Below are 22662 nucleotides of genomic sequence, written 5' to 3'. Positions count from 1 at the left end.
CAGAAATTTTCACATCCAGAAAATTGGGGGGATAAAGTTAAAAAGCTCCTCAGGCCGAGGCTCCTCAGGCTGGGATGGAGCCCTGGGAGCTGCCCCAGCGCTGGGTGGAACTCGCTGGGATTCCAGCAGGGAATAACATCGCCTTTCCAGCTTTGGGAAGAGCTTGGCCAAAGCCCCTGCATGTTTAGTGACTGAAATAATTTTTTTTTCCTAGCTGGAGAAATGCTCTGAGAGCTCTGGGCTGTGTGAGAGGATGATGTGCTCCCTGTAGATTTATCAGGAGTCAGGAACTTCTCCCAAAGTTTTCCTCTGTGCCTGGTGCATTTCCTATTGACTGGATTTTGTACCGTGTTGCATTTGTTAAAACAAAAAATTAGCTTTGCAGCTGTTTAAAAAAAAACCAAAAACAACCAAAACAATCCTGTAATTAGAAATTTTGAGTAAAGTCCTCAGGACACAATCAATAGTGGGCTATCATAAGTTACAGAACATTGTGCAGCTACATTTAAAGAGAGACTTTACAGGAATAGAAAAAAAAACAATTAAAAAGGAAAATACATTTATCAGACATACATGGAGAACAAAAAAAAAAGTAAAAAATCAGTCCCATAATCAACAACTTTTGCTCCAATACACAGCAAACATTCCCACCCGGCCACTGTGACGATGACATTTCCAGGCAGGATGTGGAGAAGAAAGTGCAGATTTAATTCTTCTGCATCAGCTGCTGTGGAGATCTTCCCCTGCCACCAGTGCACCCAGGGAATTCCTGGTTGGAATTCTGAGAGTGGGGATCTTCCCCTGCTGCCACTGCACCCAGGGAATTCCTGCTGGGAATTCTGAGAGTGGGGATCTTCCCCTGCTGCCACCAGTGCACCCAGGGAATTCCTGCTGGGAATTCTCAGAGTGGGGATCTTCCCCTGCTGTCAGTGCACCCAGGGAATTCCTGCTGGGAATTCTGAGAGTGGGGATCTTCCCCTGCTGCCACCAGTGCACCCAGGGAATTCCTGGTGGGAATTCTCAGAGTGGGGATCTTCCCCTGCTGTCAGTGCACCCAGGGAATTCCTGCTGGGAATTCTGAGAGTGGGGATCTTCCCCTGCTGCCACCAGTGCACCCAGGGAATTCCTGGTGGGAATTCTGAGAGTGGGGATCTTCTCCTGCTGCCACCAGTGCACCCAGGGAATTCCTGCTGGGAATTCTCAGAGTGGGGATCTTCCCCTGCTGCCACCAGTGCACCCAGGGAATTCCTGCTGGGAATTCTCAGAGTGGGGATCTTCCCCTGCTGCCAGTGCACCCAGGGAATTCCTGGTGGGAATTCTGAGAGTGGGGATCTTCCCCTGCTGCCACCAGTGCACCCAGGGAATTCCTGCCGGGAATTCTCAGAGTGGGGATCTTCCCCTGCTGCCAGTGCACCCAGGGAATTCCTGCTGGGAATTCTGAGAGTGGGGATCTTCCCCTGCTGCCAGTGCACCCAGGGAATTCCTGCTGGGAATTCTGAGTGTGAAGTGGTGCCAAGAGGAGCAGCAGCAGTGGCAGGTCCCTCAGTCCATCATGGCCCTGAACTGCTGGGTGTATTTGGCCAGCTCCTCGGTCTGCTCCCGCAGCTCCCTGGTGGCCTCAGCGCTGGGATATTTGAGGGCTGCGGTTTTGGTGGCCAGGGCCAGGTTCTTGAGGAGGCTGCAGAAGCGGCTGCTGCTGTGCAGGATGTCGCTCCGGGCCTCCCTCTCCTGGGTTTCCTGGCACAGCGAATCCACCAGCTTCTGCCCCACCATGATGATGAGTTTGCTGTGGGAGATGAAGATTTCGGGGGGCTGCTGGTTGCTGAGGCTGGCGGTGAAGACGCCGATGGCTTTGTGCAGGGCAGCGAAGCACAGCCTGCAGTGCTCTGGGAGAGGGATTTTCCTGCCAGGCTCCTGCCTGCTGGGATTTTCAGTCTTTTTTGCGCATGGCAGGACCTGGAGAAAGGGTTAAAATAAAAATAGATTCAGCCTGGTGTCACATGCTGGTTGTTTCTTTGGTTGCTCTACCCTGAATTCTTGTGGTCTCCAAATTGCCCCACCCTGGAGCCTTTACAGTAATTTCTCTTTCCATAAAGTGTTGGAAATTCTCCTGATTGTCTTTTTCCCTCCTAAATACAGTTTTAATAATGGATAGCACACAAAGTGCTGCAGCCAAACACCAATCCTTTACCCAGTCTGGCCTTGAAGCTTCCAAACAATACAAAACATTGATCTTTAATGGACTTAATCGGGGTTATGAATGATTAAAATGCACAAAACAAGAGTCAGTTTTGTGCCAGTGCATGACAAGATACTTTGCAACGGTTGGTTCTCACAGCCTTTATCCCAAATGGTGCTGAAAGGCAATAAAATAAACTGTATGACTTTAAACTGGAGTTGTTTGAGGAAGATAAATGTTCTTCACCAGTTTTCAGCAGTAATTCTGAGAAAATGGTCTCGGAGAAGCAAATAGGTCTCTATGTATAGAGATGTGTGTCTGAGTTTTAGCAAGCACAGAAATCAGGGACTAAAAGCACTCATAAATAATATTTTCAAAGTCAGAAATACCTTTGGGTTTGACTCTGTACTCTTCTTTGCTACTTCTTTACCTGAAATGACTTTCTGTGCCTGTCACAAATTAAAATGAAAGCAAAGTTGAAACAACTACATAAAGTATTTAAATATATATGTGGTTTTCTCTTATTATTCTTTATTATATTTATTATTATTATTATTTCTACTTGTTCTGTAGCCTTCATGTTACAAATACAAATGGGAATTTTTTAGAAGGAGCTGTGGGTTTTTTCCTCCTAAAAATGTAGTACCTGATCCTGCAAGATCTGAGACTGAAACCAACATCAACAAAACCTGGCAACAAAACATTCCCTAAATTTTAAGGACAATCAGCATTTCTTTGGGAAACTAAGGGAGATGTTCTTAGTAGATATTTCAGTAACTCTAGGGAGATTCTAACAGTTATCCAGAATTATTCTAACAACTAAATGTGATAATTCACAGAGTTTAATTTCTATGAAAACAGGATTTCCAACACCTCAAGTTAGGATGGAACATCCCTTGTCATGCCAAACACAACATGCAGCAGGAAGAGAACTGTGAGGGAAAAGGGAAGTAAGGAATTGCTAACTCCCAAATCCTGCTTCCCAAATGAATTCAAACTGGCAAGAATGATAAAAATGTTTGATTTTTCTCTGTTGATTAAAATTACTGTGCATTGTACGTGTGCCATCCAGCACTGTCACAAAATCCTGGACCCACGTAAAGTCTGGAAAACTGAACGTGCCACGGGTGCAAAGGTAAAATAGTGCTGATAGTTCATAGCTTAATATCTGCAAAAGGTGGGGAATCCAGAGATTAAATCCCAGTGTCACTGACCTGTAGCTGCACATAATCACAATCCTCGCTGGAATTTCCTCCTGGTTTCTGCATAGGGACCTGGCTTTGGCTGGATTTCTCAGCAGCATTTCTCTGGAGTGACTCAATTTCTACTCTTCTTGGCACTGGGATTTGTTTTGCTATTTTGCATTCTGGGTTCACTTTTGGTTGCTTCTTTTCTTGTTCCTTCTGGTTCTTCCTGAAGAGCAGCTTCCCGTTGGCGATGATGATGGACACAAACCTCTTGATATCGTCTGGAATTGTCCGGGCCACCATAACGAAGCGATCCAGGTCATCAGGATTGTTCTGGGGCTTCCTGAGCACCAAAGCCTCCAGGGACCAGCTGCAGCTGTTGAGAGCTTCCCTCGTTTCTGTCAATATTTTGTAGGAGTTTGTGAGGATTTCCAGCTGTTTTTTAATTCTGGCCTGCAGGTTGTTATCCGTGAGGTTGGAGGCGTTTCCCTTCAGGGCTTGAGCAAAAGCCAGGAACTCTCCCATTGACACCTTTATGTGGTCCACTGCTCTGTGGATCTCCTCCAGGCTTTTCTCCAGGTGCTCCTGCAATCTCCACTTGCTGCTGACAAAGATCATTAAGCTGGCGATGGAGCTGGACACGCCGTGCTGCAGCCGCGTCAGGGTCTCGATGGCTGTCTCCAGCTCCAGTTTGATTTCTTGGAGAGGCTCTGCTGATGGTGACAGAGTAGAAGATGGCTCGGCAGAACAGCTGGAGGATGAGGTCAGAGTGCTGCTCCTGCTGTCCACACTAGAGACACACAAACTGTCATTTTCTGACTTGGTGTTCACAGAGAGCTGTGGAGAAGCACCGTGTGCTTGGTCACTGTTGTTTTCCATCTCTTTCTTGGAGTGCCCAGCACTGGGCAAACCTTTGGGAATATCATAAACGTTCTCCTCAGAGATCTGACTCTCAGCTTTGGCAGCCAGGAGACTCGGGGGCACCTCAGAGCTGCCGTTCTGTGGCAGGAGGAGCACGTCCCGTGAGGATGGAACGTCGTAGAGGGGGATTTCTGGAAGCGTTAATTTCCGCTGGGGCGGTGGAATGTGGTACAACTGCGCATTTCCAACCTTGGCTTCGCTGGCCGTGGCTGGAGCCTTGTACCTGGCTGGGGGAATGTCATACAGCACCTGCTTCTCCACACACTGGCCAGGAGGGTTTGGTTTGAACCCGGAATTTTCAGGGGATACTGGAATATCGTAAATCCATTCGGACTTCCGAGGGTTTGGCAAAGTGTTGTAATGGCCCCAGCACTTCTTCTGAGATTTATTTTCTGAGTCATCGAGTTCTCTTTTGGGAGGGACATCATATAACTACAACAGAGCACAGAGGGTTCATAAATCATCTTTTCAAACAAGAATGAGAAACAGAACTGAATTCTCAGGGCACATAAATGTGTGCAACTGCACTGATGTCAATGGAAGGGCAGCACAGAAAGGCTGCCTGTATGTTTTATTTTCTAACATGCACAAGTTGCACCTATAAAAGGTAAAATATTTGGAGCACAGGTGATTAGATCCTACAGAGGAGTCCCCAGCCAGTGAAATCTGTAGACACTTGATTTTTTTCCCACTCACATGCACACCCTGACAAGGAATAAATCACCAACAGACACCACTGAGTCTGCTCAAACATCTTCAATGAATTTAAATTTTTCTTGATACACATATATGTGTGTACAGCTGGAGTCCAAGCTGGAAAAGGGAAATTCAGGGCCATTTGTTGTGTAAGATACAGTGGGGAAGAGATGGGAAACCTGTCCCTGCTCCAAGCCAGCCATCTCAGGAGGGATGGATTATTCTGTGCCCACCAAGCCTTACTTACATTGCCTGCTGCTGAGTCCTTCTGGCTGCCAGCTCCTGCTTTTTCTGGCTTGGATGGGATGTTGTAAAGCTTCTTTTGCTCTGCCTGGAAACTCTCAGTGGATCTGCCCAGCACGGAGCCCTTCTGTGTGCTGGGTGGGGTGGCAGCACTCTGTTCAAAGAGGAAAAAATTGTTTATTTTGATCCTTTTTAGAGCCCACCGGGGCCTTGAGTGGGATCAAAGGGCCAGACATGAGCAGGTTTGGGTGAGAGCAGGGATCATCCCCTCACACAAAGGGTGTGACTCCAGGAAATCTGGGGATAGTGATGGACTGGGCTGGGAGCAGCAGGGTGTGGGGACATGTCCCAGTGCCACTCACCCCTCTGTGTGGGGGTGACAGGACAGGGCTGGGGGCTGCTGCCCGTCCCATCCTGGTGACCTACACGGGCTCAGAGCTGGAGGAAATGTGACATTCTGTGACCCCAGGGGAGTGGGACAGCACCGAGGACAGGATTGTGTAACAGGACACATCACGGTGACGTGGCCAAATCCAGGGTGTGTTTTTCCCAGGAGAGGGGTGCTGGGGGTGACATTTAATTTCTTGCTGGACATGTGCTTGTGACTCTTCTCTAAACATCCCCAAATCACCCCGACCAAATGACACCACCACATCTCCCCAGGGATTCTGAGGCAGAGAGGTTGACACTGATACAGAGAATTCAGCAGTGTCAGCCTCTGAGAATCCACAGGGAAATGCCTTCCTGATGGAAAAAATAAAAGGATTTATTAGAAACGCACCAGATTTAAGACACATTGCTGTAAATTTCTAAGAAACCCAGGAGAACTGAGATTTTGAGCTAAAAATAGATTGTTTGCTTCCCAATTTTACAAAAAGCAAACAGGCTGACAGTAGAATTGATCTGCAGATCTACTCTGAGGTGCTTCAGGGTGCCAGGGAGGGAGCGGGGCAGGACTCACCTGTGGGAGCAGGGACCCACGGTGCTGTGAGGAGGGGACATCGTACACCTCACCCCTGATGTTTGGGGCTGAAGCCCGGCAGGCTCTTGGGAGGGTAAACAGGTGCTTGGAGGGGAGAAAAAATAATGAAACTTCATTAGCAGGAAGCTCAGAACAGCTTTGAAAAGTCATTTAGATGAATAATCCACTGTTGGAGTAATCACTCTTCTGTGATAAAATCCTTCAGCTCTTCACTGAAGGTGAGAGACAGGAACTGACCTTACAAGCAATAGGATGTTTATTCCCAAATAATTCTCCTTTGCCAGCATTTCTGGTACATTTTTGATAAGATCTGAATTGGCACATACATATGAAAGACAATCTGCCTTACTAATGGGACAGAAAAGATTTGGAGAAAATCCAGCTGCAGTTATCACTTAAACCTTTGCTCAAAAGCAGAAGCACTTAAAAAAGGAAGTGGGGAAATTTCTACTTCTCCAAGCCCACAGTCATTGGGTCAAGTCAATTTAGTGTAAGAGCAGCAAAAAAGTGCAGGCTGAGAATTATTCTGTAGTTCTGAGAGACTGACTCATTTGGAAGGAGTAAACCTTGATGTCCTGTCCAGCACCATAAACAGGGAAGTCAAGTATGGGAATTATATCTTTACAGTCAGATTTGTTTGATTAAACATAATTTGAGCAGCCATAACCAGATATGTGGGACAATTAATGTCACAAAATATGAATGCTGGGTTAGGACTTTTGTTTTTAAAAATCAACCACCAAAACGTGGAATTTTGTTCATCCAGCCTGCCTTTAGCCTGGCTGCCCTCAGATGATTTATGAATGGGCCATTGCAAACCACTGACCTCCAGAAACACTGCTGGGCTGAGATATTACAGTAAATGGTTTTAAACTGGAGGGGGTGCAAGTCCTGCAACAAAATAAAGGTGGGGGAAATATGGTAGAGGAAGAAGAGTGCAGCTTCACTCTGCCTGGTTCAGCTCTCATCTGAAAACAGGGAATGAGGAGTGAGGACAAATCCCCTTAGTGCTCTGTGATGGAGAATCACAGAATCACAAAATGGTTTGGGTTGGGAGGGATCCGTCTGTTCCACCCCCTGCAAAGGGCAGGGACACCTTCCACTATCCCAGGTTGCTCCAAACCCCCTCCAGTCTGGCCTGGAACTCTTCCAGGGCTGGGGAATCCTGGGCAACCTGTGTCTGATTGTGAGTATCTTCCTTGCAAACACAGGCACAACTTCCCTCAGTGAAAGGGTAAAAGATAAGAGGTGTGAGGAGAACCATCCTCAGCCCAGGTCTGCTTCCAGATGGACAAAGCTGAGAATCCAGCAAAAAGGAAATTCACTGGATATCACACCTTGGTCCTGTTTGAAGTCCTGTCCGTGGCAGTAGAACCAGAAGGTGCCCTGTTCATGAGGCAGAAGCAGTGAGGTTTCTCTGTGGGGTGAAATCCCCAGCCTCTGAGGGATTTCTTTTTGTTTCATTGCTTTCAGTCAGCTCCCTCAAGGACTCACAGTGGCTTTTCCCAGCTGCTCAGGGGACAGCTGAGTATGCCAGGAGCTTTGCCAGCTGTACCACAGGATCTCTGTGGGATGGTCTGGATCGTTCTGTGCCTCCAGAGCTCCCCTGCCTTGGGGACAGCTTGTGACCACCAGGGTGCAGCTGGTGTGGGGACAGCTGGGACACTGCCACGGGCAGCCCCACTCTCAGCTTCTGGATAATTATCAGAGGCTGGGACATTTCTTTTCCATTCTTCATTCTTTTTCATTCTTAGACTAGACATGGCTTAGGTGGATAAATTCATGAAATGAGACAGGGAGAGCCAAGGAGCTCTTCTGCCAAACCATTCATCCACAAATCAATAGATGACATTTTCCACCTGATTTGCTGGCACAACATGTAAAATTGATGCCAATCTCTGATTCAGTTTCCACATGTCTCCTTTAGGGTCAAGAATGTGGAGAAATCAGATCACAGCAAGCGCAAGAGAGTCTCTTGTAGCTGTACTCAGTTTGAGTTATGGTTGTGTACTGCAGCTGCAGAGCTGAAAATGAGGTTTTGGTCACCAGGGATGCCCTGGGTTTGTTGTTTTCCAGCACCCACCTGCCACCCAGCAGGAAGCAGCAACGAGGTTTCTGTCATCAGCCTTCCACACAGCAGGAGGAAAGGTGGCTGACTGAGCCCCATAAATCAAACAATCATTAAATCAGCCCAAAACACCATATAGCTGAATTTTCTTTCTTTCCATTTTTCAATTAGAATTTCTAATGTGATTTTCATACACAGAATAAAGAGCCTCCCAGGGCTGGAGAGCTCACAGAACTGAACAAAACCTCACACTTGAACTCTATCCCCACCTGCTCTATTTCCCTTTCATTATGAAACATTCCCCACTCTTTTTTTTTTTTTTTGGTGAAGAAAGCACAAGGTATTGATCTTAAAAACCAGCAACATGTAATCAATTTGCATGTTCCATGTATGAGTTTTGTTTGAATATCAAACACGAGGAGCTGGGAGAAAGAAGAGCCAGGCCAGGGAGCTGTAATGAAACGCTGGAAAACCAGTTTGTTCTCCTCTGTGACTGGGGGAACTGGTGGCATCTGTCCTCCTGTACACCTTGGTCAGTAATGTCTCAGCAGCAGCAAAAATAGGCTGGGAGAGAAACCGGCTCAGGGCAAGAAAACTTCGTGTCCTTCTGCGTGTCTGGCAGGGGCTGCTGCTTTGTGCAAGCTTAGTGACAGCACAAGAGACAGGCAGCAGCATTCTGAGCTTGCTGAGCTGCTGGAGACAATAAAAACCAGACCAAACCCAGCAATCACGCACCAAAGGTTGATTTCTTTAAAAAATTATGAATCATGCTCCTGTGCAGATGGATGCAAAGACCCCACATGTACCCCAAGGGCTCTGGATGGCCACAGGCTGTGGCCCATCAGAGAAGAAAATTCTGTGTCTTGTTAATTTAAAGTTGTAAATCATTTATAGATTCTCCCAAACAAATGGTATATTCTTTACTTCCTGCCCTATTTTACAGCTGTTTTAAACTGTCAGAAAGGTGAGGCAGTACACACTATAGACACCCATCTGTCGCCCAGAGCAGCATTTCTCACACAATGCTGTAAATTGATGGGGCTTTCCTTAAACACCATCATTCTGCTACAAACTCCACTGCAAACCTCCAGCTTTCTTATTTCCCCACTCCCAGGGAGGGCTGTAACAAGAACATCAGTTTTTAGAGCTGCCTTTATCCTCACCTGGTGCGTGGAGCGCTTGGTCCTCTCGCTGAGCAGCTGCGCCGCCAGGGCCGGCACCTGGTACACGGCCTGGGCAGGGACGGCCGGCGGCTGAACCCAGCCCTCCATCTTCTCGTAGGTGTCCGACAGCGCCGTGGCCTTGGGCGCAGAGGGCACGGAGGGCACCTGGTAGATGTTGTGTGGTGCTGGAGGCTCCGTGGGGTGCTGGCCGCGGGCCGGGCCCGGCGGCAGGAGCTGCAGGCGGTTGGCGGGGGCCAGGCCGCGGTGGCCGTGCAGGGAGCATCGCCACCAGCCCTCGCTGCCCGGCACGTGCTGCTCCAGCACCGTCAGGATGTCCCCTCTGCGGAACGCCAGCTCGTCACAACTCTCGGCCTTGTTGTCGTAGAGAGCCTTGGCCAGGCTGTGCTGGGGACACGGAGCACAGCGACATCGTCACACCCGCGCCACGGCTCCTCGCTTCCCGCCTCGGTGTTCCCACCTGGCTGGCACCCACTTTCCATCTCCATCTGGGTTTTGTTCACCTACCCCTGTTCACACTGAACAACCCCTCTGGAGCACCCCTGTTCACATTGAACAACCCCTCTGGAACACCCCTGTTCACACTGAACAACCCCTCTGGAGCACCCCTGTTCACACTGAACCCCTCTGGAACACCCCTGTTCACACTGAACAACCCCTCTGGAACACCCCTGTTCACACTGAACAACCCCTCTGGAACACCCCTGTTCACACTGAACAACCTCTCTGGAACACCCCTGTTCACACTGAACAACCCCTCTGGAGCACCCCTGTTCACATTGAACAACCCCTCTGGAACACCCCTGTTCACATTGAACAACCCCTCTGGAGCACCCCTGTTCCCATTGAACAACCTCTCTGGAGCACCCCTGTTCACACTGAACCCCTCTGGAACACCCCTGTTCACACTGAACAACCCCTCTGGAGCACCCCTGTTCACATTGAACACCCCTCTGGAGCACCCCTGTTCACATTGAACCCCTCTGGAACACCCCTGTTCACACTGAACAACCCCTCTGGAACACCCCTGTTCACACTGAACAACCCCTCTGGAACACCCCTGTTCACACTGAACAACCTCTCTGGAACACCCCTGTTCACACTGAACAACCCCTCTGGAGCACTGGTTTCAGAGTTAAACCGTGACACTTTATGCCTGCTATGTTCAGTGCAATAAAGAAATAGATAATAATGAGATTGCTGTGATATATTTCTTCATCACCTTTGCCCGCTCGAGGCTCTTGAAGAGCACTGCTAATCTTTGTTATTTAGATTTATTGTATTAAACTTACATATATTGGGCTTGTAAGCTAAAACACAAGAAGTTCCACCTAAGAATGAGGAAGAAGCTCTTTCCATGAGGATGGCAGAGCCCTGGAGCAGCTGCCCAGGGAGGGTGTGGAGTGTCCCTCTCTGGAGACACCCCAAGCCCACCTGGATGCATTCCTGTGTCACCTGCTCCAGGTGACCCTGCCTTGGCAGCAGGGTTGGACTGAGTGATCTCCAGAGGTCCTTTTTCAACCCTAATGATCCCTCTGTGGAAAACAGGTTCCCACTGCCATTCTGGGAATTCTTCATCTCATACTTACTCATTACAAGACCACAGAATCATGGAATGCTTTGGGTGGGAAGGGAAAATCATCTCATCCCTGTCCCTGCCATGGGCAGGGACACCTCCCACTATCCCAGGTTGCTCCAAGCCCTGTCCAGCCTGCCCTTGGACACTTGCAGGGATGGGGCAGCCAGAGCCAGCTTTAATCACCCCAGGCATTTGTGCAAAGGGTAGAGAAAGCTGTGGATGTCATTTTTTAGTTCTTTTTCAGTACAAGATAGATTTTGCTTTCAGCTTTAGAACGGCGCTGCTCCCCAGTCCGTGGGACACTGGCTGTGTCTCAGCATGAATTTCTTATCAGAAAGTGCGAGTACTGTCCAGAGAGATAGCACCCAAATAGGAAACGTGATGCCCTGTATTTTTGTCCAGAGCATTTGCTGTGAGGCAGCAGCTGGCTTGAAGCTGCAGCAGAAGAACTCAAATTTGTCAGCTCAGCTGGCGACCAGGGCCCGCTGTTGGCTGCAGGCGTTTCGTGGTCGGGCTGGCTGTGAACAATGGCTTTTTTGTGGGACAAGGGCAGCTGCCAGCATGGACAACAGCCCCTTTGGCCTCATGGTCCAGCCTGGCTTTTGCTTTGAACATGGGAGTCCACTTTTGATGGAGTGGGGCCCTCAGGAATCCCCCTCTGGGGCGGGCCTGGGCTCTACACTTTAAAAAAAAAACGGGAGAACAGCCAACTTTTCCTGCTGTTCATCATCACTGCTCGGTCCGTGGGTTTGGATGCTGCACAGACACACTTCTGAAGGACAGATCTTCTTCCTCAGCCCTGAGGAGCGTGGGCAGAGGAAAACTTTCCCCCTTTTCCAACGTGAAGAGCCTTATCCAGGCACACGCAGGAAATGGGTGAAGGGCCAGGAAGGCTGGGGTGAGGATCTGAGCTGGGCACACACAGCAAGGCTGCCCTTCCTACTTGTACCCACACGGCTGAGAGGAACATTTGGTTCACACTGTGGTTTTAAGAGGCATCTAAATATTGATGTTTCCCCAGACAAGTCTTTCCTGTGGCAGGAGCACACTCAAGATGCTGCTGAGCCCAATTTTATAACCAGAGAAACAAAGCTTTGCATCAGAGGGGTCCTGCTGGAGGCACAGCACACATTCCTTTGGTTTGGCCAATAAAGATGTGCAAATATCCCAGGGCCAGCAGCCCCCAGCCAGAGGCCAGGCTGGGGCAGAACACCCTGGCTCAAATTTTGCATGTTTGGAGCTCACACTGGAGCATGTGAGCTCACATCTATAATCTATCCAGAAACCTCTGGAATCATCCCAAATCAAGCCAAAAGGGAGATTAATTATTAATCAATTAAATCATAGGGCACTCTGGGGAACCTGACCTAGCTTGAAAACAGATCCATTCATGGATCATCTCATATCCCATCCAGAGAGCTGGAGTGGAAAAATGAAGACTTTAACTAGAGAAGTGATGGAGACAAGCCCTAAACTCCAGTCTGTAGAAAATGACTGGACTGAGACACCTTGGACAAGCAGGGTCAGTGGAGCTCTTAACAGAAGAGATCAAAAAATAAAAAAATAAAATAAAATCAAGCCTCAAAGGTTTTCCAGCTAAGGCAGGGCTTAATTAAATTCCAAGTTTCAGGACAAGCACTCGACACAGTGGAGCTGCAGAGCACATCCTTGCTGTGCACTCTGGGTATTTCAGTACTTCAGTATTTCAGTATTTCAATATTCCAGTAATTCAGTATTTCAGTATTCTGGTATTTCAGTATTTCAGTATTCCAGTATTACAGTATTTCTGTATTTCAGTATTTCAGTATTTCAATATTCCAGTAATTCAGTATTTCAGTATTCTAGTATTTCAGTATTTCGGTATTCCAGTATTACAGTATTTCTGTATTTCTGTATTTCAGTATTCCAGTATTCCAGCATTTCAGCATTTCAGTATTTCAGTATTCCAGTATTCCAGCATTCCAGCATTTCAGTATTTCAGTATTTCAGCATTTCAGTATTTCAGTATTCTAGTATTTCAGTATTTCAGTATTCCAGTATTCCAGTATTTCAGCATTTCAGCATTCCAGCATTCCAGTATTTGAGTATTTCAGCATTCCAGCATTCCAGCATTCCAGCATTTCAGTATTCCAGTATTTCAGTATTCCAGTATTTCTGTATTTCAGTATTTCTGTATTCCAGTATTCCAGCATTCCAGCATTTCAGTATTTCAGCATTTCAGCATTCCAGCATTTCAGTATTCCAGTATTCCATCATTCTAGTATTCCAGCATTCCAGCATTTCAGTATTTCAGTATTCCAGCATTCCAGTATTCCAGCATTTCAGTATTTCAGCATTTCAGTATTTCAGCATTTCAGTATTCCAGCATTCCAGCATTTCAGTATTCCAGTATTCCAGCATTCCAGCATTTCAGCATTTCAGTATTTCAGCATTTCAGTATTCCAGTATTCCAGCATTCCAGCATTTCAGCATTTCAGTATTTCAGCATTTCAGTATTCCAGTATTCCAGCATTTCAGTATTCCAGTATTCCAGCATTCCAGCATTTCAGCATTTCAGTATTTCAGCATTTCAGCATTCCAGCATTTCAGTATTCCAGTATTCCATCATTCTAGTATTCCAGCATTCCAGTATTCCAGCATTCCAGTATTCCAGCATTCCAGTATTCCAGCATTTCAGTATTTCAGCATTTCAGTATTTCAGCATTTCAGTATTCCAGCATTCCAGCATTTCAGTATTCCAGTATTCCAGCATTCCAGCATTTCAGCATTTCAGTATTTCAGCATTTCAGTATTCCAGTATTCCAGCATTCCAGCATTTCAGCATTTCAGTATTTCAGCATTTCAGTATTCCAGTATTCCAGCATTTCAGTATTCCAGTATTCCAGCATTCCAGCATTTCAGCATTTCAGTATTTCAGCATTTCAGTATTCCAGTATTCCAGCATTTCAGTATTCCAGTATTCCAGCATTCCAGCATTCCAGCATTTCAGTATTTCAGTATTTCAGCATTCCAGCATTTCAGCATTTCAGTATTTCAGTATTTCAGCAGAGTGCACAGCACTGCCCCAGGAGCTGCAGGAGGTGGGTGCTGCCCCTCTCCTGTGTGCACGCCGTGGTTTGGGGTTATCTGCAGCCAGCTCTGGATCATCCCACGGTGGCTGTGGCTGGAGCCCAGGCCCTGCCTGCTCCCCCAGCTCCCAGGACATGTGTGAGGCATCACTGTGGCAGCCCCTTCCTCTGCAGCAGCCCTGACCTGGCCGTGGCTGTAAACAAGTGTTGCATTCCCAGGATCCAGAGCCCTTTGGGATGCTCAGTGAGGAGGGGGCTGTGCTGGGAGGGCACTGGGAGCAGCGTTTTTCCCTGACAGCCAGCAGAGCTCGGGCTGTCCAGCGTGTCCTCCCCAGCCAGGGCTTGTGGAGCTCTCTGTGCTTTGTGTCTGTAAATAACCAACGTGGAAAAAGCACTAAAGCAACACAGGTGGGGTCAAAGAGATTTTCCTTTGCTCGCTGCTTCAGCCCCACCAGCAGCCTTGGAAAACCTCTCCTAAGACAAAGAATGTCCACAAAAAGCGCCTTGAGAGGCACCTTGAGTGGGTTTAAACGAGCTGGTGAGAGAGCACAGGCCTGGAAAAGAGGAAGAATTGGTCCCCTGCAGCTCCTCCCGAGGCACTGGGACCCCCAGAGCCCCCAGCTACCCCAGGGCAAAGCAAGTGGGTCACACACTGAAGGGATTTACAGTGCAGGGTCCCTGGAACAGCTTCACTTCAAAAGTTCTCATGTGGCTGGGGATGCATCTCCATTATTGGAGCGTGGCTCAGATGTGGAGAGAGCCATTCCCCTCCCAAATTGGACTTGCCACATCTTTGTTGTTTGCAGATCCTTATCCAGCACTGGTCCCTCTCTAAAGCCTTGGCAGCCCTTGGGAGTCATAGGAATGAAAGCTGCTGCCTCATGTTTATTAATGGAGAAATTGTAATTAAGAGCAGTAAAGCTGATCAGGGCCCAGTTCTATGATGTAAAGTTTTATACCCTCAGACTGACATCTGTGCTCTGTGTACACAATAGATATTTATGCTAAGGAAAAAACATCCCACTGTTACTAAAATCTCCTGATGCCTCTCCTACCCCAAACCTGATCTTTAGTGTTTAGGCCCATGCAACAGAAAAAAATAACATTATAAAATATATACAAACATTGCTAGAAAAATCCAAGTGAACACAGTGATGTACAGCACGTGATAATTTGAGCATCTTGCCCACAAGCCTCACAAAATAATTCCTCTATGCCCCTGTCCCACTCAGCTTGTATTTGAAAATCTCAATTTACTACCCCATGTTATTCCATGTGAATGGGTTTCACAGCATTCCAGATAAAAAAGATATTTTTCACTTATTATCTTCAGTTTGCTTCTTTAAAACCCCTATTGACATCGTGTAAATAAAGAAGACAGTTTAATCCTGGGATTTTTGTGGAGCAAGAGAAATGTTTCTCATGCTGCACATCAATAAATGTGTGAGCTCTCTTACTGCAGGAAAGTGGGACTTAAAATACTTGAGGAGGAAGAGCTAGAGCAGCGGGTTGTGTTTGCTAAACAGCTCTGCTCATGCATCAGTGACACCTCTGACATGTTTACAGAGCAGCTTCCAGTTAATCCCTTCACCTCCCAGCAAAGCTGCAGAAATAAACATTCTCCATCATCCATTAGCTGGGAACAGGCTTCCCTGAGAATTCCCTTCTAAACACCAGACCACGTTGAGTCACTTAAATTCACCCAGTTAATTGTAGAGAGTTCACATCAACATCCACAGGAAAAGAGGAGAATTTCCCTTAAAAGCTCAGATCGTTCTCTACCTGCATGTGCAGCGTTTCCTGTGACTTGCAGAAGGTCCTTCTGCATTTTTTTTTGCTTTGTTTGTGTATTTTGGGAAAGAAATGGTCAGCTCATGCACAAGTTTTGTGTGAGCTTCGAGGAGGAATCAACATCAGGGCTCGCTTGTCCTGCTTTAATTGGTTTTGTGGGGGTGGGAGCAGGTGCTGATCAGCAGGTTTGGAATTCTAAATGGTCAAATCAATTTTTGATTAAACACAGAGCCACCACTTTAAAAATTCAAGCTTACAAATCCTGCAGTTTCACACAAGGCAGTGCTGCAGAGATGGGAATTACAAGCTGGAGTTCTGTTAATTCCCCCCAAACTCTCTTTTCTCCACAAATAAAGTCAATCCAATCCTGGCTGTGTTAAAATCACCGGAACGGGCAAGTGCAGCCAGGAGTTCATCCCACTCATAGCATTTTAATGTGAATTTAAGGGAAAATAAACTGTCACTTCCTGCTGCTCCAAACCTTCCCTGTGTGACATTCCTGGCCTTTGGGTCCTCAAACTTTTTGTTTTTTAAATTATTTTTCCCATATGCAGCCAACCACTTTAGCTTTTTTGACTTTTTTTAAACCTTTCAGTATCTTGATTATACCTGAGTACATTTATTTCTATTTTTCTGTTATTTCTGTTTACAGATACAGAAAGTCCTGCTGAGTACAAGTGTCCTCCTCAGAGCAGGGTCCTCACCCTCCTTGCTCTCCCTGCCTATGGATCAGGCAAAACATTCCCAGGGAAGCTCAGTAGGAGAAAATGGCACATTTTTCATTGAAAAAAGGAAATTTTTTCAGCAATTCCTGCTGCTGGAGGTGCCAGGGTGCTGTCCCTGGGTGCTGTGCCCTTTTTCCAAGCAGTGGAGAGGCCGAGCTCAGGGTGGGGGTTTCTGATTCACAAAGAATCAGGAGCAGCAGCATCACAACTCCCAGAGCTGCAGCATCCTGGGGTTCTCTGCCTGCCCCCAAAATCCTCACCCTGCCCTCTGCACATCCCTGCAAAGCTCCTGTTTTGGAGCAAACCAATGAAATGCACCCAGTCAATCGAGAAGTGGCCGATTTCTGGATAAATAGTGCCCAAGTGGTGATATTTTCCTGGATAAAGCGGCTTTTGCTGTGTCCTGGACACTGCTCCTGCTGTCCCCAGCTGCCTGTGGCTCCTCACAGCCAGAGCCCCAGCTCAGCACAAAGCCCAGCCCAGGGACTGGGGCACAGCCGGGGACAAACAGCTCCAAAACGCGTGTGAGCCATGGCTCCTTGCCCTCAACACCAGGAGAAAACAGTATTTCCCAAAAATGAGCGTCCTCGCCTCTTCTGAGCTCCAGCAGGACGTGGCCAGTCCTTTCTCTCGGTGAGAAGGCTCACAGGGCTCAGGCTGAAATTACTTGGTGTTTTCCTCATCACACAGTGACCTCAGTTCTTGAGACATTTCCATTGCCCATCTTCCAGGAATCGGTGCAAAATCATCATCTTTTTTGAGGTAATGTACAGCTCAACTCTTAACCTCGGTTTTTTTCCAAGAGAATGTGGAAGTGACCAGTTTGGGTCGTTCATGATCAGTTTTAATGAACTTGTTATTACTCACTGCACACAGAACAAACCCTCATCCTCCTCAGTCACACTGCTGTTCTGGAGAAGGGATTCATTTGGATTATATTTTAAAAATCAAGAGCACGTGCTCCTTTAGTGATGTGCAAATCAGCTGAACACACACCTTGCAAAGGGAACCTGGCAGGGGAAACCCAGATTTCCCCCTCTATCCACTACAAATGCAATCAGGAAAATCATTAAATTAACTGCAGCAGAAAGAAAATAACCCAGTACTTACATTGACCTTCATTTCGCTGCCTGTTTCCCTGCTAGTCCATCACCTGAGGAGGAGGAGGAGGATCTCCCCAGCCCTGCCAGCGGCTCAGGCAGCACTGGAGGCTCTGGCTGGGAGCCTGGAGAGGGAAAGCTCAGCCTCTGTCACCTCCTGCCCCAGAAGAGCTGCTCTGGGAATGGGGGGAGCTCATTACGTAGCAGAATTCTCTCCAGGAGCTGCTGGGCTGCAGCTGGTGATGTGCAGGACACACAGACGCCCCTGCAGGGAGCCTTCCCTGCTCTGAGCAGAAACCCCAGGGCAGCAGGGCTGCAGCAGGAAAAGGATTGGATTTGGAAGCGTTTTTGCAGCAGCATTTTTTACTCCTGGTTTGTTGTGTTTGGGGTTTTTTAGTTTTCATTTGATTTTTTGGTTTGGTTTGGGGTTTTTTATTATTATTATTTTATTTTTTTCTTAGCTTAAAAGTGGTGTGAGGTTTGGTATATTTCTAACCTGTCTCTAGAAACCTGAACAGAACCCCTTTGTGGTTATAAACCCCCTCCAAAGCAACCTCACCCTGCAAGAAGCAGAAAACCTGAGGAGGAAAGCTAAATATGACCTGCAGCTGAAGAGTTTTCTTGAAATAGTCTAAAAAAAAAAATTATTGAATATTATTAAGGTGAAATGTTATTTAAAATTATTAATGGTTGCTATTTGCTTGGCCACAGCTGAGTCCAGGTCATGCTGGTGCACAGCTTTTACCACTTTGGGCTCAGGGTATCTTGGGGTTTGCAAATTTTTACTGGTTTTGCCTTTGTACACTCTGGCTTTTCTCTGGTAAAAGCCTCTTCCTTCCTCTTTCCACAGTAGCTTCAAGATTAAATTAGACCCTGGCTCCCAAAGGCACAATCCTGTAGCTAGAAAAGACTTGAGTATCTTGAGTGGAAAATGTTGAATTGAAAAGTTTCATCAACAAAATCTACACCTCTGGGCTGGGAGCAAACCAGCTGCTGTGCAGAGGAGAAAGAATTCCTGGCACAAAGTGGCTCATTTCAGGGTCTTTGTGGCTTTTCTCTTCTTTCTTTCTTTTTTTTTTTTTTTTTCAATATCAGAAGCAGCAGTTTGAGCCCTTCAGACCCTCTGTGCAGGTCATCAGGAGCCATTCATTTGCTACCCTGGAGTTTTTCAGGTGCTCCAGCTTTGAAATGATGGAGAAATATCAGTTACAAAGCCACAACCTGTGGCCACAGAACTACTTTCAAATGCAATTCAGTGTTCCCATGAATGAATCCCAGAGGGAATTGCTGCTGTGCAGGGACACCTTCCCCCATCCCAGGCTGCTCCCAGCCCCAGTGTCCAGCCTGGCCTGGGACACTCCAGGGGCAGCCCCAGCTGCTCTGGGCACCTGTTCCAGGGCCTGCCCACCCTGCCAGGGAACAATTCCTGCCCAAAATCCCATCCAGCCCTGCCCTCTGGCACTGGGAGCCATTCCCTGGCTCCTGGCCCTCCATCCCTTGGGAATTGTCTCTCTCCATCTTTCCTGCAGCTCCTCCAGGCCACCCTGAGCTCACCCCAAAGCTTCTTCTGTCCAGGTGAGCAATCCCAGCTCTCCCAGCAGAGCTGCTCCATCCCTCTGCTCCTCCTGGAGCCTCCTCTGGACCCTCTCCAGCAGCTCCAGCTCCTTCCAGCCCCCAGGCTGGGTCTCACCTGAGCAGGGCACAGGGACAGAGGCTCATTCCCCACACCCCAAATTGTGGGTGAAGTGGGAAGGTGTGAACAGGTCATTTTAGGAGAAATAAACTCCAGATCCACTTCCTGCACATCCAAACTCTCCCCCTTTCCCTCTGGCAGCAGCTCAGCCAAAGCTGTCCCACCACAGGAACCTGCAGAGCTCACGGGGTTTGAAATTGCAGCGAGGGCTGCAACGCTTCCTGTGCAACAACAAACAAACAGCAACATTTGCTGGCTCAACTGAGACTGAAATCACTTTCAGAGGTGATTCCCTGGACAGGTGCAATAGTTGGGGCACAGGGATAATTGCAGAGCATTTCCTGTCACAGCAATGCTGCTGAGGGTTGGTGCTTCAAGGAGTCCGGAGAGCAGGGAAAAAAAACCAAAAAACCTTTGTATTTTTATATTATTCCAATATTATAATAAACAGTACTGCCAGGGTAGGAGCCTTAGAAAGAGTTCATAAATGATGTTGCAGAAATTAGTTTGTTTTTTTATTACTCAGCTGAAGTTGACTGGGTGGGCTCTGGCCATGTCTGAAATGCTCACAGGACAGAGAATCAGTTTGCTGGCAGTACATTGATTTATTGACAATCCACTCAAGAGAACTGGAAATATATGTAGGAATAGAAAATTCTTCTATATAGAGATGAAAGATGTCCTGCCTCAGTTACTGAAGACTCGGTGTGAAACGTAGCCCCCTAATCTTTACAAGTCTTGATGGAAAATTTAGAGTGTAACAAAATGACTCACTGAGCTCCTACTAAGCTTTTCCCCCCACTACATTTTCTATTAAATTTCCAGGAGGCAGTTTATTTACAGCAAACACTGAGGTCATAATCTGTGATAAAATTAATTCCATTACACCTTTGAGACCTGCAGACAGCAGGACAGCAAGGCACTGACTTTGAATCAAGATTTCAGCATTCTCCAACTCTTACAGGTACAGCAGGACCTCTGGTGTATATAAAATTATCTGGATGGAATATGGGTACAGAAATAAATGTAGCAAACCTTATACACTGAGTCCAGTCTTTCAAAATAGGAACACAGAATGTTTCAAAATGTTTTCTGGTTTGCATGTAACATAAAGAAATTATGTCATGCAAGAGGGCACCAGTGCTGTCACTGAAAGTCTCTGGCAAAGGATCTGTGTCTCTAATGTCGCTGCAGCATGGCAGTAAGGTGGAACCTTGACATTGTATCTTTATCATTTCACAAATGAGGTTATTTCCAGGTATTTGCTGGTTTTCAATCCTGCTTTATTCAGGATCCTCACCAAGACATTTCTCCCAGTCAGTGGCTTTGTCACCATGAAAAGCACGGGGGAATGTGAGGTACAAGAACCTTCTGTCCCCCTGAGGCGAGGAACCCAAACACTTCACGGAATCACAGAACCACTGAGGTTGGAAGAGAGCCCTGAGCCCATCGAGTCCCTGCTGTGCCCCATCCCCACCCTGTCACCCCCCAGAGCACTCAGTGCCACCTCCAGGAATTCCTGGGACACCTCCAGGGATGGGATCCAAACCTCCCTGGGCAGTTCCAGTCCCTGAGCTCCCTTTCCATGGGGAAATTCCTGCTGCTGTCCCCCCTGAGCCTCCCCTGGCCCAGCCTGAGGCCGTTCCCTCTCCTCCTGTCCCTGTTCCCCCCGGCTGTCCCCTCCTGCCAGGGACTTGTGCAGAGCCAGAAATTCCCCCTGATCCCCCTTTTCTCCAGCCTGAGCCCCTTCCCAGCTCCCTCAGGAATTCTCCAGCCCTTTCCAGCTCCCTCAGGAATTCTCCAGCCCCTTCCCAGCTCCCTCAGGAATTCTCCAGCCCCTTCCCAGCTCCCTCAGGAATTCTCCAGCCCTTCCCAGCTCCCTCAGGAATTCTCCAGCCCCTTCCCAGCTCCCTCAGGAATTCTCCAGCCCCTTCCCAGCTCCCTCAGGAATTCTCCAGCCCCTTCCCAGCTCCCTCAGGAATTCTCCAGCCCCTTCCCAGCTCCCTCAGGAATTCTCCAGCCCCTTCCCAGCTCCCTCAGGAATTCTCCAGCCCTTTCCCAGCTCCTTCAGGAATTCTCCAGCCCCTTCCCAGTTCTGTTCCCTGCCCTGGACACGCTCCAGCCCCTCCAGGTCTCTCTTGCCATGAAAGGCCACAGCTGGAGGGCTCTCAGCAGTGCCACTTCCAACATCACCAAGAACCCCCCTGATTTCAAGCACCAAACCCTTCCCTTCTCAGAAAGCCAGCCCTACCTTTGCAGCTGTGCTGCTCCTGGGGCTCACATCCATTGTTGTCATTCCCACCTGGAGCAGTGCAAGGGTCACAGCGGGACGGGGACACTGCAGCCGTGCCCAGCTTCTGTGTGTGGGCAGCTCCCCCTCGGCAAAGTCCATCTGACAGCTCTGCCCCTAACGGCACTTGGGAACAAGCTTCTCTTCTAGAATATCTGAGACAACAGGAGAAGGCAGAATAAAAACCAAAAAAAGCCCTTTTGGCAATTTGGTGAGAAAATGAGACGTGCAAGTGGGATTTTCCTTGGGCTTAGTGCCACCAACTTGTCACAACGAAGCAGTGGGAAGTCAGAGCCCTCTGCCCGTGCTCCTGTTTCCTCTTTTGCAGCAGTGAGAGCAGGGCTGTGGCACAAGGAGGAGCTGCCCAGCCCTGATCAGACACCACTCCACAGTGCCAGCAGCGCAGGAACGCACAGCCAGGTTCTCCTGCTTTTCCAAGAGGTCTCTGCAGGGAGCAGGAGCCCATCAGAACTCGAGGTTCCTCCAGACATCCACAGGGAAAGGTGTTTCCAGAGTCAGGGAATGGTTTGGGTTGGACCTCAGGAGATGCCATGGGCAGGGACACCTTCCACCAGAACAGGCTGTTCCAAGCCCCATCCAGCCTGGCCTGGGACATTAAATTTTACCCCAGGGTTGCACTTTCTCCCTCAATAGGATGAGTTCAGTTTTTCCCAGCCCCTTGTGGCCTCAGGAGGATGTCCAGGACATGGACAGGCAGCAGGGTGCCGATGGCAGCATGGTTTTGTGTTAAAAAATAACTTTTTGCTCTTGCACTGCAAGTTGAAGCCCCCAGAGCTAGGGAAGCTTGAGGTGAGAGCTCCCATTGTTCACAACCAGTTAAAAGCAGGGTTTTAAACACATAAACTACAAAAAGCGGGTTTAAAAGCAGATTCAAACACCAGTAACGAGTGCATGAATTATGGACAGGTGCTTTAGCAGAATTAAAAAAAGGTGGCACT

General features: G+C 47.9%; 1 protein-coding gene across 4 annotated transcripts; it reads right to left on the bottom strand.

The window, feature by feature from the left end:
- Positions 1–428: 428 nt before the first annotated feature.
- On the bottom strand, positions 429–22043 carry CASS4 (Cas scaffold protein family member 4). Of its 4 annotated transcripts, none has more exons than XM_058850965.1 (7): positions 21665–22043; positions 9440–9844; positions 6188–6292; positions 5231–5380; positions 3394–4719; positions 2569–2628; positions 429–1956 (listed from the first exon to the last, which is right to left on the bottom strand). In XM_058850965.1, exons 1-7 carry the CDS (start codon positions 21803–21805, stop codon positions 1543–1545), a joined length of 2601 nt encoding a protein of 866 aa, XP_058706948.1. In that variant the 5' UTR covers positions 21806–22043; the 3' UTR covers positions 429–1542. The 4 variants fall into 4 exon arrangements, with proteins under 4 accessions (XP_058706948.1, XP_058706950.1, XP_058706949.1 ...); XM_058850967.1 differs by lacking the exon at positions 21665–22043 and adding an exon at positions 17731–17976; XM_058850966.1 differs by lacking the exon at positions 2569–2628.
- Between the last annotated feature and the right edge of the window lie 619 nt (positions 22044–22662).

Source organism: Poecile atricapillus, chromosome 15 (genome assembly GCF_030490865.1).
Source record: "Poecile atricapillus isolate bPoeAtr1 chromosome 15, bPoeAtr1.hap1, whole genome shotgun sequence".
Classification (NCBI taxonomy): Eukaryota; Metazoa; Chordata; class Aves; order Passeriformes; family Paridae; genus Poecile; species Poecile atricapillus.
The sequence above is the reverse complement of the archived record's forward strand: the minus strand, read 5'-3'. Positions and strand labels throughout refer to the sequence as shown.